This window comes from Oratosquilla oratoria, chromosome 3 (genome assembly GCF_046742065.1).
Source record: "Oratosquilla oratoria isolate Oo_2021 chromosome 3, ASM4674206v1, whole genome shotgun sequence".
NCBI lineage: Eukaryota > Metazoa > Arthropoda > Malacostraca > Stomatopoda > Squillidae > Oratosquilla > Oratosquilla oratoria.
This window is the reverse complement of record NC_134779.1, coordinates 80,736,389-80,750,209: the sequence shown is the minus strand read 5'-3', so window position 1 is coordinate 80,750,209 and position 13,821 is coordinate 80,736,389. Positions and strand designations below refer to the sequence as shown.

Below are 13,821 nucleotides of genomic sequence, written 5' to 3'. Positions count from 1 at the left end.
GAAAGCTAAAGATAAATGTGGGTAAAGTAAGGTGATGAGATGTACAAGGGGTGAAAGGGGCAGTAGACTGGAAGTGAACATTAAGGGAGAGCGACTGGAGGAAGTGGATAGTTTTAGATACTTGGGTGCAAGTGTAGCAGGAAAAGGTGGAGTGAAGGTGGAGGTAGAATGTAGATTGAGAGAAGCGAGTAAATGCCTTGGTGGTTTAAAGAGTGTAATGAGAAATAGACATTTGGGAATGGATGCGAAGAGGAGACTGTATGAAGGAGTGATTGTGCCAACAGCACTGTATGGGGCAGAAACATGGAACATAAGAGAAGAAGAGAGAAGGAGTTTGAATGTGTTTGAGATGAGGTGTCTGAGAAGTATGGTGGGGGTTACTAGGCTAGATAGAGTGAGAAATGAGGAGGTGAGGAGGAGAACAGGGGTGAAAAAGGATTTGGGAGAGAGGGTTGATGAAAGAATATTAGGATGGTTTGGACACATGGAAAGAATGAGTGAAGAAAGACTAGTAAAAGAGGTATGGAAGGCAGATGTGGAGGGAGTGAACATGAGGGGACGTCCTAGGATGAGGTGGATGGATGGGGTGAAGGGGGCTTTGGGGAAGAGGGGAATGTCTGTTGAGGAAGGAAGGGAGAGGACGGAAGACAGAGGTGAGTGGAGAATGGTTGTATATGGATGATGTTGTGACTGCATGAGGAGGAATGGGCGGGGGGGTGGGGGGTGGGGTAGTATGTGTGAGTAAATTTTGACGCAGCCCGAAGGGATTTCTCCCCGTCCTCTCCTTATATGCAAAGGGGGACGGAGAGGGGGGGTCGCCGATTAAATGAAGCGGCCTTGCTGTGGATGTACTGTGTCTTGCGACACTGCTTCTGACCCAGGGCGGTGGGCAGGGTGCAGGGATGACCCGTCATCCAGGAGGTGCTCAGATGAGAGGAAGGGTGGGAGGGGTGTGGAGTGTATTTAGGGATGAAATGGGTGGGAGTGTTTTTATGCCTTTCCCTTTTTGGCTACCTCCCTTGTAAGGGGGAAAAAGCCTTGGTATATGTATGTATGTATGTATGTAATAGAAATAATGCAAGAAAGGGATGGATGGGCTGATTGAACTTTCCTAGATTTACAAAAGGCAAGGAGAGCAGGAGAGCAGATGAGAGCAGGTAAGGCACCTGGGTTGGATGGATGCCATGCAGAATGTCTGAAGAAAGGAAGTACGGTTATGGTGGACTGGCTGGTGGGGTTATCTAATGTTTGTTTAACCTCTTCACTCCGGGGCACATCGCACGTCTGGCAGCATTAGCTGCCCGACGTGCGATGTTGCGTCATAAAAATCACATTATAAAAAATAAAGTCAGTGCTCAATCGTTCGTTCTCTTTCACCCGTGAATTTTGATAACCATAGAAAATATGATGAAGCCAGTTTAGAGAGAATGGAGGTTACGTAGGTATGACTACAATAAATATAATCAAGACGCCGACGTCGGCATCATCACGTACCCACTTGCTCCTCATGACGCCTACGTAGGCGTCACCATATGGAAGTGGTTAAGAGAGGGTAGAGTGCCAGAGGACTGGAGGAGTGCCTGTATAGTTCCGCTTTACAAAGGAAAGGGGGACAAGTGTGAGTGTAGTAGTTACAGAGGGATCAGCTTGTTGAGTGTAGTTGGGAAGGCTCATGGGAGGGTCTTGATTGAAAGGATTACGAGAGGAACAGAGGGAGTAGAGTAATTGGTGAGGAACAGTGTGGTTTTAGGATAGGTAGGAGATGTGTAGATCAGATTTTTGTGGTAAGACAGATATGTGAGAAAGCTATAGGAAAAGGTAAGGATGTTTTTTGGGCTTTTATGGATCTGGAAAAGGCTTACGACAGGGTAGACAGGAAGGCACTGTGGGAGGTACTGCAGATATATGGGATAGGAGGAAAGCTGTTAAGAGCAGTCAAGAGTTTTTATGAGAGTAGTAGAGCTTGCATTAGGATTAGAAATGGAGAGAGTGAATGGTTTGAGGTAAAGGTGGGACTTCGTCAGGGGTGTGTTATGTCGCCCTGGCTGTTCAATCTTTACATGGATGGGGTGGTGCAAGAGGTGAATGCAAGGGTAGTGGGTCAGGGGTTGGAGATGATTAAAGAAAATGGAGAAAAGTGGGAGGTGAGCCAGCTGTTGTTTGCTGACGACACTGCGCTTGTAGCAGGATCAGAGGGATTGAGGAAGTTAGTGACAGAGTTTGAGAAGGTGTGTGAAAGAAGGAAGCTGAAGATAAATGTGGGCAAAAGTAAGGTGATGAGATGTACAAGGGGAGAGAGTGACAGTAGGCTGGAAGTGAGCATTAAGGGTGAGAAACTGGAGGATGTGGATAGTTTCAGACACTTGGGTGCGAATGTGACAGGAAAGGGAGGAGTGGGGGTGGAGGTAGAATGTAGATTGAGAGAAGCGAGTAAATGCCTTGGTGGATTAAAAAGTGTAATGAGAAATAGACATCTGGGAATGGATGCTAAGAGGTTATATGAAGGAGTGATTGTGCCAACAGCAATGTATGGGGCAGAAATATGGAGCATGAGAGAGGAAGAGAGAAGGAGTTTGAATGTGTTTGAGATTAAATGTCTGAGAAGTATGATAGGGGTTACTAGGCTAGATAGAGTGAGAAATGAGGAGGTGAGGAGGAGAACAGGGTTGGAAAGGGAGTTGGGAGATAGGGTTGATGAAAGAGTATTAGGATGGTTTGGACACATGGAAAGAATGAGTGAAGAAAGATTAGTAAAAGAAGTGTGGAAGGCGGAGGTGGAGGGAGTGAATATGAGGGGGCGTCCTAGGATGAGATGGATGGATGGGGTGAAAGGGGCTTTACAAAAGAGAAGAATGTCTGTAGAGGAAGGATGGGAGAGGACAGAATATAGGGGTGAATGGAGAAGGGTTGTGTATAGATGAGGCTGTGATGCATGAGGAGTGGGTGGGGGATGGGGGGTGAGGAAATATGTATGAGAAAAAATTTGACGCAGCCAGAGGGGATTTCTCCCCGTCTTCTCCTTTCCTGCATGAGGGGACGGAGAGGGGGGGGGGTCGCCGAATTTATGAAGTGGCCTTGCTGTGTCTTGCGACACTGCTTCTGACCCAGGGCAGTGGACAGGATGCAGGGATGACCCGTCATCCGGGAGGTGCCAAGATAGGAGGGAGGGAGGAGGGTGGAGGGGAGTGGAATATATGGAAAATTAATTAAGTAGGAGTGATTTCTATGCCCTTTTCTTTTTGGCTACCCCCCCATGTAAGGGGGAAAAAGCCTTTGGTATATGTATGTTCAAAAGGCATTTGATAAAGTACCACACAAAGAGCTAAGAAAACTCAAAATAATAGGAGGTGTACAAGGAAAATTATTGAAATGGATGGAAGATTTCTTGAACAGGAGAAAAATGAGGGTGGTAGTTAGAGACCAAAACTCAACCTGGGAAGAAATGATAAATGGAGTCCCACAAGGTTCTGTATTGGCTCTGTTAATGTTTGTCTTATATATAAATAACATGGATGAAGGTGTAGAATGTTATATGAACTTCTTTGCAGATGATGAAAAAGACTGAATCACTACAGAGAGACCTGGACAAAGTCTGGGAATGGAGCCAAAAGCGGGAAGTGAACTTCAACATCAAGAAATATAGTATAATGGAGTTTGGAAAAAAAGTTAAAATAATCAGGGCAATATAAAATTGGTACAAAGAAAGTTAAAAAAGTTAGCTCAGAAAATGACCTACAAGTATTTATTAACAAAGACATGTCACCAGACAAGCATATCAACAAAATAGTTAGAGAAACCTATAATTTACTAAGATTAATAAAGGTGGCCTTTAACTACTTGGATGAAGTAATGGTAAAGAAAATATTAGTCACACTGATAAGACCAAGATTAGTATGCTGTGACACTATGGACACCCAACACAAAAAAGAATATAAGGAAAATAGAAAGAATGCAAAGAGCAATGACAAAGATGGCACCAACACTTTCAAAATTGACATACAAACAAAGATTGTCCAAACTGGTACTACCAATCCTGGAACAAAGAAGATAAAGAGGAGATCTATTGGCCATTTACAAAATAAAAAAAGGCATGGAAGTCCTTGAGAGAGAAGATTTATTAAAGTGGAATAAAAGAAAAACAAGAGGGCATGAAAAGAAACTCAAAAAGGATAGTTATAGAAGAGATCTGAAAAAGAATAGTTTCCCACACAGAGTAGTGGATTTCTGGAACAAATTGGACAAGGTAACAGTGTGTGCAAAAACCATACAAGAATTTAAGAACAAACTAGATGCTGAAAGATACAAAGATGGGTCACTACGAGCATAGCTCCCTTCCCATATAATACAACTAGGTAAATACTCACAGCTGTCTGGAGGATTTCTTTTCGTCTTGGAGACCCACTGGCCAATACAATATCCATGCTCCTGAGTTTTGTCAAGTGCTGGATGATCATGTTTGTTGGTGCCTGTAAACAGTAAAAACAAAACTGAATTCACTTCTTTATATAACACAAGGTTGATATAATCAAAGTAGGATATTAGCCCTTAAAAGTCAAATGAGAAGGTTTTAAAGAGGTGGTGAATATTTATTAGATGTATGGCTTAGTCACTTTTTGATCAAATAATGCAAGAATACATACATACATATACCAAAGGCTTTTTCCCCCTTACACAGGAGGTAGCCAAAAGACAAGGCATAAAAACCACTCCCACCCATTCCATCCCCTACATACTCCACTCCCCTCTACTCTCTTCCCTCCCTCTTATCTTGGCACCTCCTGGATGACGGGTCATCCCTGCATCTCACCCACTGCCCTGGGTCAGAAGCAGTGTCACAAGACACAGCACATCCATAGCAAGGTCGCTTCATTAATTCGGTGAACCCCACTCTCTGTCCCCTCATGCAGAAAAGTAGAAGACAGAGAGAAATCCCTTCAGGCTGCGTCAATTTATTTCTCATACATACTCCCTCACCCCCCATCCCCCACCCATCAAAATAAGGGTAGCAGACAAACTTTTCGTTCGCCAATCTTTGGCTGTTCTTGTAAGGCTCTATTGGCTGTGATATCACTTGTGTTGTTTACATTGTGATGCAAGTTACTATACAAAAAAACACTTCTCAAGAATATCAGTCAGCTCTCGCCTTGTCAACATACATCAGCACTGGAATTGTATCACAAGGTTGTGTGCTTCTTTGCTCCCAAGTCCCAGAACTTTTTTATGAACCAATGAAAGGGGGGCAAGTATATATATAACTTCAAACATATCTTGATATAATTTCACTATGGTAATTCAGGCACAAAGGGTTGAACTCATATTGAGAATGGTAAAATGCATGCATGGTGGTTGAAAATTATCATTATTAATTTTCCACTTTCAGACTACTCCTTGCTGCCCTTCATTTCAATGAAAATTCATGTAAAAAGCAGAAAACTGGAAAAATGGAGAGGTACAACGGGTTATGTCTTATACCAAAGAATGTAAACAACAGCTATTAAATCATCAAAGCCTTAATGGTGGAAAATGTAGCTACGACACTGAAAAGCTCGTCTGCTATGAGGCACTTTTTAAGATCATACTTTCTGTATAAATTCAAGACTATAAAATGCTAGAAACATGCATTTTAGTGTTTTAACTTCTTCTAAAGCTCACTGGCTGAGTGGGTTAGGGCGTTGGTACTTGCGGTGAAGGTCGAGGTAAGGGCAGTTCGAATCCTGTCACCGGCGAAGTTGAACCAAGGGCATGGCTCATTAAATTCCACGCTACAAAGCCCTCTGTAAGGGGCACTGTCCTAGCCTCCCGATAGGGGGGGGGAGTGTGTGACGTTAAACCATATCTTAAACCATATCTAACTTCTTCTAAGTTATATTTTCATACATGAAATAACAAAATATACAGAAATACAAAACCTTCTCAGTTGACCTTTAAATGACAGGTGGTTTCCTTCAACTTAAAAAAAATCACCTTGTAATAGCCACAAAAATTATAAGAGACATCATGGCATGCTCGAATTTCTTAACCTCATGGTACTAACACCCCTTTTAGAGATATTTGAAAAGGCTTCTGTTATGTGCAATATATGAGAAGATACCTAACATATTGCAATATCAGGATGCTATTCATAAGGTGCAACTCTGCCAGTAGTTGTGATGATGATATGGTTTAATATCACAAACTCCTCCCATCGAAAGGCTAGGACGGTGCCCCTTACAGAGGGCTTTGTAGTGTGGAATTTACTGCAAGGAAGCTACTTGCAGTAGTTGTACACATGAATAAATAAATACTTTAGAAAAGACAGTGCAATCTGTTTTGCTTTCCTTCATTTACAATGAAACATTTTGGATAGCAATAAAAATAATTTAATTTTTACACATACACACAATACACAGGTTTAGCAGATATAATTGTAAAAGTGAAGGAAATGCTTAATCTCCTGGGATCAGTGGATGTGACAAAAGCTTCAGGACCTGAAGTGATCTCAAACTGGATACTCAAAGAATGTGGGGAACAACTAGTGGACAAGATCCAGTCTTATTACATATTCATTTAAAGAAGGCATTGTGGCACTTGATTGGGAAAGGGCAAATGTGGTGCCAATTCACAAAGGTGGAAATGAGGAAACACCACTAAATTATAGGTCAGTATCACTAATCAGCACAATAGTGAAATTATGTGAAAGGATTGTGAAAGATCAATGGATCAAATATCTTGAAAAGATGAACATCCTGACAGTCAGTTTGGCCTCAGATCTAAAAGCTTTTACTCAAGAGTGATTGATGTGCTGCATGAGAGAAAGGGCTGGGTGGACTGCATGTACCTGGACCTATAGATAAATATATACATATACCAAAAGCTTTTTCTCCTTTATAAGGGAGGTTGCCAAAATATATAGGCATAAAAATCACTCCCACCCATTCCATCCCTAACATACTCCACTCTCTTATCTTGGCACCTCCTGGATGATGGGTCATCCCTGTATCTCACCCACTGTCCTGGATCAGAAGCAGTGTCGCAAGACACAGCACATCCACCGCAAGGCCGTTTTATTAAATTGGGAACTCCCCCCCCTCTGTCCCCTCATACAGAAAAGATGGGGAGAAATCCCTTTGGGCAGTGTCAATTTATTTATTACACATACTCCCCCATCCCCCACCCATTTAACCTCATGCATCATCCATCCACAACCATTCTCCATTCATCACCATCTTCTGTCCTCTCCTGTCCTTCCTCAACTGACATTCCCCTCTTTCCCAATGCCCCTTTTACCACATCCATCTATATCATCCTGGGATGCCCCCTCATGTTCACTCCTTCCACCTCCACCTAGAGATGGCATCTGATAAAGTACCTCACAGTCAGCTTATGTGAAAATTGGAACATGTTGGAAGACTGAGAGGCAAACTACTGGAATGGATTAAAGACTTTTTGAAGGAAAGATACATGAGGACAGTAGTAAAGGATGTCAAGCTGGAGAGCAGTAACGAGCCGAGTTCCACAAGGTTCAGTGCTTGCACCAATATTTCCTGTCTATGTTAGTGACAAAGCCATTTCTAGCTTTGTGGGGGCCCTAGCCAAGATGCTGTTTGGAGGGCCCTAGATAGGTAGGTACATAGGTACTTCATTTATCCCCAAGGGGTTTGTCAAACTGTGGTGAAGCAATTCCTTTAGATGGTCTACTAAGATGCAAGAAACTATTACGCTTCACATTTATCTATTTCACATCTATTTCAAAGTGCAAAGATAATAAAAAAAAAAAAACACTTAAAATAATGTTTAATCAACATCACAGTCACACACCAGAAAAGCAACTAATAATTCACATTATCCACAGTAACATTGTATTGTCCTCAAAATGTCTGCTTCTTGGCTTTTTTACTCGCAAAGTCATCAATGGTGTCCTCATACAACACCTGCTTGCCCACCTCATGGTTGATGCTGATCATTGCAAGACCAGTGGGTTGATCCAGTCCCATGGAAGACCTTGGATAGGTCTTGATGAGCTTCAGCTTCGAGAAGCTCCTCTCTGCTGAGGCCACAGTCAAAGGGAGAGTGCAAGCTTCGCAGGGCAACCCACAGATTGGGATACAGTTCTTCCAAATATTTTTTGTGGATAAAGGTGAGTAGCTCAAGAGCAGTCATGTCATCTGAGGGTAAGCTTGGCAAGTTTTTGACTTCCACAGCCAGTTCCTTTCCATCAATGTCACTTACATTTCCAGTGCTTAATGTCATGGAAAGGTCACACTGGTTGCTCAATGCCTGATCATCCAGTTTTGGGAAATTGAGCAGCACTCCAAATCTGTCTCTCACTTCACCCAGTGTTTCAAACCCATCAGTTAAGGACTGAATGGCTGTGTCAACAACATTAAAGAATGTTGCTTCTAGTCTCTTCATGGCATCTGCAATGGGCTCATCTGGGGCTACATCAGTAAAATGGTTTTTTGTGTGGTCTTAATCTTTTCTCTTTGAGTACAGCCTCTACATTCATTTCCTCACACGTCTTTAGAGAGGCCTGAGCTGAAGCAATCCCAGTTCTTCTGTAGTTGGTCAGAGATGTTTTTGCTTTAGTGAGAAGGTTAACTGCCACATCACACTGCATTTTGGGAGACTGTAGGAGCTTGCTGACATGGTTCACATGGTGTAGAATGTCATACTATATGACTGTGCAAATGAGAAATTGCTATGACCTGAAATAGCTAGTGGCATCTGTTGAAGCTGTTGCTGCATCAGACACCACCAAGTTTAGGGAATGTGCCCCACATGGAACATAAAATGCACAAGGGTTCTTCTCAAGAAGTGTGGCTTGAACTCCTTTGTTCCTTCCCCTCATGTTGGCACCATTATTATTTGATTGCCCTCTGCAATCATCAAAGGGAATATTCAGCTCCATCAGTTTCTTCAAAATCAATGATGACAAACCAAGACCTGTTGTTTCAGAAGCTACAAGAAATCCCATAAAATGTTCTTTGATTTCTGGTGCTTTGTCCATTTTGACAGTCCTTATGATGACTGACATCTGTTCTTGGTGGCTTACATTGGGAGTACAGTCCAAAATGACTGAATAATATTTGGACTGTTTAATCTGTCACCACTGTGTCCAATATTTTCCCACTCATTGAGGCAATAAGTTCATTTTGGATGATATTTCCAAGATAGCTGGAAAGACTGAATTGGCCACTCTCAGCATGCTAAATGTGCTCCTTCATGACAGGATCAAATTTAGCAAGCATCTCTACCTCTTTTAAAAAATTCCCATTATTTTGCTGGTGTAACATGTTTGATAAACCTCTAAATGCAAGATTTCTCTCAGCTAGAGATTGGATGATGGAGATTAAGCAAGTCAGGACATCTATCCAGCACCTCTTTTCAGCCTCCAATAGTGTCTTTCCTGTTTGCAAATGGAGCTGTAAATCTTTCCAGGTCACCATGTATGACATGAGTTCTGGACTGCTTTCATGACTTTTCAAAAGTGTACCCAAGTTTTTCCAGTCTGTCAGTCCTTCAGTCACTAATTTGTGTTCCTATGTTGAAAATAATTTACAACAAAAGCAGTAGAGGGCATTTTTTGTTTCAGAGTAGATAAATAAAGTCCACTTTATCTTTTCCCCATTAACCAATGTTCTGTGAAAATAATGATAATGAAAACTTCTGCCGTCTTCTTTTTTGGGGAATGTGAAATCAGAACTAATCTGAAATGACCCTCTGCCTACTGCATCAGTCCTGAATAAATTGGACAGAACTGGTAGCCAGTCAGCTGGATCTATTGGCTCAGAAAAAACGGGCAGCTGAACATGTAAATGTGCAGATGATACTTCCTGAGGAATGTGATGGTCCTAGAGCTTCCTGGGCAGAAAGAGACCCTAAAAAAAGTGATGGCCCTGGAGCTTCCTGGTCAGGAAGTTCAGGGGATCCCTCTGGCTCAATGTCTGAAGCTCCAAAATATCTTGGAATTGCTCCTGCAAAGACAAAGTTCATTAAGCTATCAAGCAAAAATAGATCATAAGCTCATATTCCTATTTGATCATTACAGTGATGTTGCAGAGTGCAGTTATACAGAAAATTGTAATTAATTTGTTCTGTTAAAAAAAAAAATTGATGTACAGTTTCTCTTTAAAGCTTGAACCAGTCACAAAGTTGTCACTTTTAAAAGTTTTCTGTATTAGTAAATACGTTACACTAGTTAAAGTAATAAAACTAACCTAAATGATCCATTGCCACAAAAGTCTAAAATAATCATCATCATTCCTAATATTCAGAAACCAAATAAAAAGCAAATGTTTAAAATAATTCTTTATATTATCAAATAAATGACTTACCTTTATCCTTGGATCGTTTTTCTTCATAAGTTTTTTTTTTTTTTTTTTTCATTTTTCTGCACCACTGGGATAACTTCTTTTTGATGCCAATACTGTGTGTTTGTTCTGTTTAATCCTTTCATTAACAGGAATGATGGGCCTAACTTATCATATAGCTGAACCTTGGCTGTATGATTAACTGTGTTCAACTTGTGTAGTTTCAGCTAACCCAATTCAACTGAACCACGAATTTCAAATAGAAATTTCAACTTTTTATCAGGGCCTGGGAATTAAAATGTTTCCAAGCTACCCCAGGGACCCCTGGTTGCTTGAGGCCCCTGGTTGCTTGGGGGCCCTAGTCTGCCTATAGCTAGAAACGGGCCTGGTTAGTGACATGATGGAAGGAACAACAAGCTATGCCAACATGTTTGAAGATGATGCAAAAACCATGAGAAGAGTGAAAAATGAGGATGGTAGAATATTGTAAAAAGATCTAGATAGTAAATAGCAAAAGGCAATCCTTAAACTATTCCTTGGGAAGTGAACCTATTACAAAAACAAAAGAGGAGAAAGACTTGGGAGTCTTGATAAAAGACAATCTGTCACCTGACAGACATATCAGCAGGATTGTGGGAGAGACATATGGACTACTGCAGAAGATTAAAGTGGAGCTCCATTACATATGTTTGAAAAGATGATGAAAAGAAATCATCAAAACCCTGATACATCCAAGACTTGAATATGCATCAGTAGTATGGTCCCCACACAGAGTGAAGGATATAAACAAGACTGAGAGAACACAAAGGGAAGCAACCAAACTTGTTCCCAGCCTGGTAGATAAACCATATGAAGAAAGACTAAAAGTACTGGGTCTAGCAACTTTGAAGGATCAAAGAGAAAAAGGTGACATGATTACATATTCAGGTCACTAAGGGAGATGAATTGCATTGATAAAAGATATCTGATTAAAGATGGGAGGGGTTTAAGAGGTCATGGAAGTAAATTAAAAAAGACCACATGTTGAAAGGATGTGAAGAAATAGTTTTCCATATAGATGTAAAATATGCGGAATAGCTTAGGTGATATAACGCAAGCTCAAACAATACATGAGTTAAAATCTAAATATGATAATTGGAAATCAAAGATATAGATTAAGTTGGAACAGTACATGAATTTGAATTTAGTTATGTTAAAAAATTAATGAAAAGGAGTTGGGATCCAAGAACTGTTGCTCCTTTCCTGTATACTAAAATTACATAAATACACAAAAACACCCACAAATAATAATGACAGAATAAAAGTAAATATATATAGGATGATACTTCAACACTAAGATATTTTGTGTTTGAGAGCACATACTTGTTTTTCCTTTTTTCCCCTTCATCTCCTTTATTATTGAAGACACATGCCTTACTTTTTGGTACTAAACAAAATTATTAATTAAGAAATACTTAATCTATTTTCATCCCTACAGTATTGAGGCACATTATTATCATTGCCAAATGTTTACCAAATCTGTGTTTTGTGTTTGTGAGCAAATACATTTTTTTATCCTCTTAAATTCTATATATTATTGGAGACACTGATACCTTACTTTAGGGTATTAAACAGATTTAATTGTCAAGAACAAGTTAATTCATTTTCATGCTATGCTAATGAGGGATATTATCATTACCATTATTCTTACTACTATTATCATTCTATTATTATATTATCATTATTATTTTAATTACTCATCATAATTACTATCATTATAATTATTACTATTATAATTATTTATTATTGTCTAAAGTTGACCAAATCCTCTATTCTCACTGACAATATCTCATTGTCATCATGAGATAGCGAATATTCATTGTGTTATTTCCTTCAGGTAATGGGTATACATGTAAGAATAGTATCTTTTTGTTATAGAAATACTGATGTGCCATGGCAGACAGTTTTTAAGTTAAGTAACAACAAAGTATGATGTATTGTAGTGTAATAGTTGCAACAATATGACATGCATATGGGTGCCTAAGCCTGTGTTGAGGATGCTGAAATAAAAAAAAGTAAAACTATGGATTAAAAGCAAAGGATATACTGTTCCCTTCTTCACTATTTAGATTCAAGGCATTGCACAGGATTATTTAAAATGACATGTGCATTGTGCATAAAATTTTTGAAAATCAATGTGAAAACATTAACCATCATCAATTATTGTAATGAAAATATAATCACTGATGTCATCCATACCATTGCAATTCCAGGTTGAACAACCTAACCCCTACCCTAACATGTAACTGGGTGAATGAACTATGTCCCCTCCCCCCTACACACAAACACTGTTCCCATATGAAGAATTCCCCCTAACGCAACCTAACCATATTGGGTTAGGACATATTAATTTTGGTTAGGTTATTCACCAACTGTTTCTAAGTGAAGAATTCCCCCCCAACTTAAATACACCTAATTTGACTTAACATAGCCACGTTAGGTTAGGTTATTTATCATTGCGTTCACTCCACAAATACATTACATAGACCCAGATCTGAAGTGACAAGTTGGAGTTGACAAAAAATTACCCAGTCCTTTTGGCTACTGTAAATTTGTATTTAACAATCTTTCGTTCGGCACTTCCAGACATAGCCATCTTTAGCATTAGCATATTTCCGATTCATGTTATTACTACAAGTATCACACTCAAACACCACTTCAGGTGAGGTTTTTGCCGCTTTCTGTGGTCCTCAAACCCAGTGAAATTTCGACCTCAACTTTGTTAGGAAGAATTCCCCCATTCCAGAAAGGTCTGGGAAAGATTCTTCATATGATCCAAATACAATCGTCAAATTATGTACAGAAACTAACAAGCTACACAGATATCAACTTGTAATACACCCTTACAACCCTACTTCGGTTAGCGTCTTGTTCGAGGTTTGTAGTTTACCACTCGCCTTGAATTGTTTGCGTCTATGCGCTTCTCTGCATCGTTCTGCCACGAATCGCAGATAGATCATGGGACGAGGCGAGGCATAGCTTATTCAATTGAGCTGGGACCCGAACATCAAACTTGCTGACGTGACCAAGATGAAGCAAATGATTTTCAGCATTCGATTTAGATATTTGAAGAATACCTGCGATCATCCTTCTTGTATAACGAGGTTCATCTAATCGAAAAAAAAAATCACAATCGAAATACTGAACACCACTTCTAGCACATCCAGTATGTTCCGTAACAGCATCCTCTCCATAAACAGCATATATACAGTACGGTATACTACCCATACAATATTCCGCCGCTTTCTTACTCTTTTATATAAAGCACCCTGGGCATCGATAATACTCGTCCAGGTTCTCCATTTCCAGGGTGATCTCAAGTATACAAAATACAACCGGTCTCCCCTTATGCAGACCACCCATCCCACACACACCCTACATCCATTTGTACTCCCTTTAAAGATATCTTAGCTCCTTGTGGACGAAGGACTCCCCTGCCTCACGCCTACAGCATGGGCCTCGACACTCATTGTTTCCACGTAACCAAACCATC

The 13,821-nt window shown here is 40.2% G+C and overlaps 1 protein-coding gene across 7 annotated transcripts in view; it reads right to left on the bottom strand.

The window, feature by feature from the left end:
• The window catches only part of LOC143024158 (putative bifunctional dTTP/UTP pyrophosphatase/methyltransferase protein), a 149,736-nt gene that overhangs the window by 60,370 nt on the left and 75,545 nt on the right, over positions 1–13,821 (bottom strand). For 2 of the 7 annotated variants that reach the window (XM_076182955.1, XM_076182953.1), the window contains exon 2: positions 4,365–4,466. In XM_076182955.1, the coding sequence (XP_076039070.1) occupies positions 4,365–4,454 (90 nt within the window). In that variant the 5' untranslated portion in view covers positions 4,455–4,466. Of the gene's footprint in view, positions 1–4,364; positions 4,467–7,922; positions 9,792–13,175; positions 13,386–13,821 lie in introns of those variants that run through there. The other 5 variants (XM_076182957.1, XM_076182951.1, XM_076182950.1 and 2 more) reach the window with 5 other exon arrangements.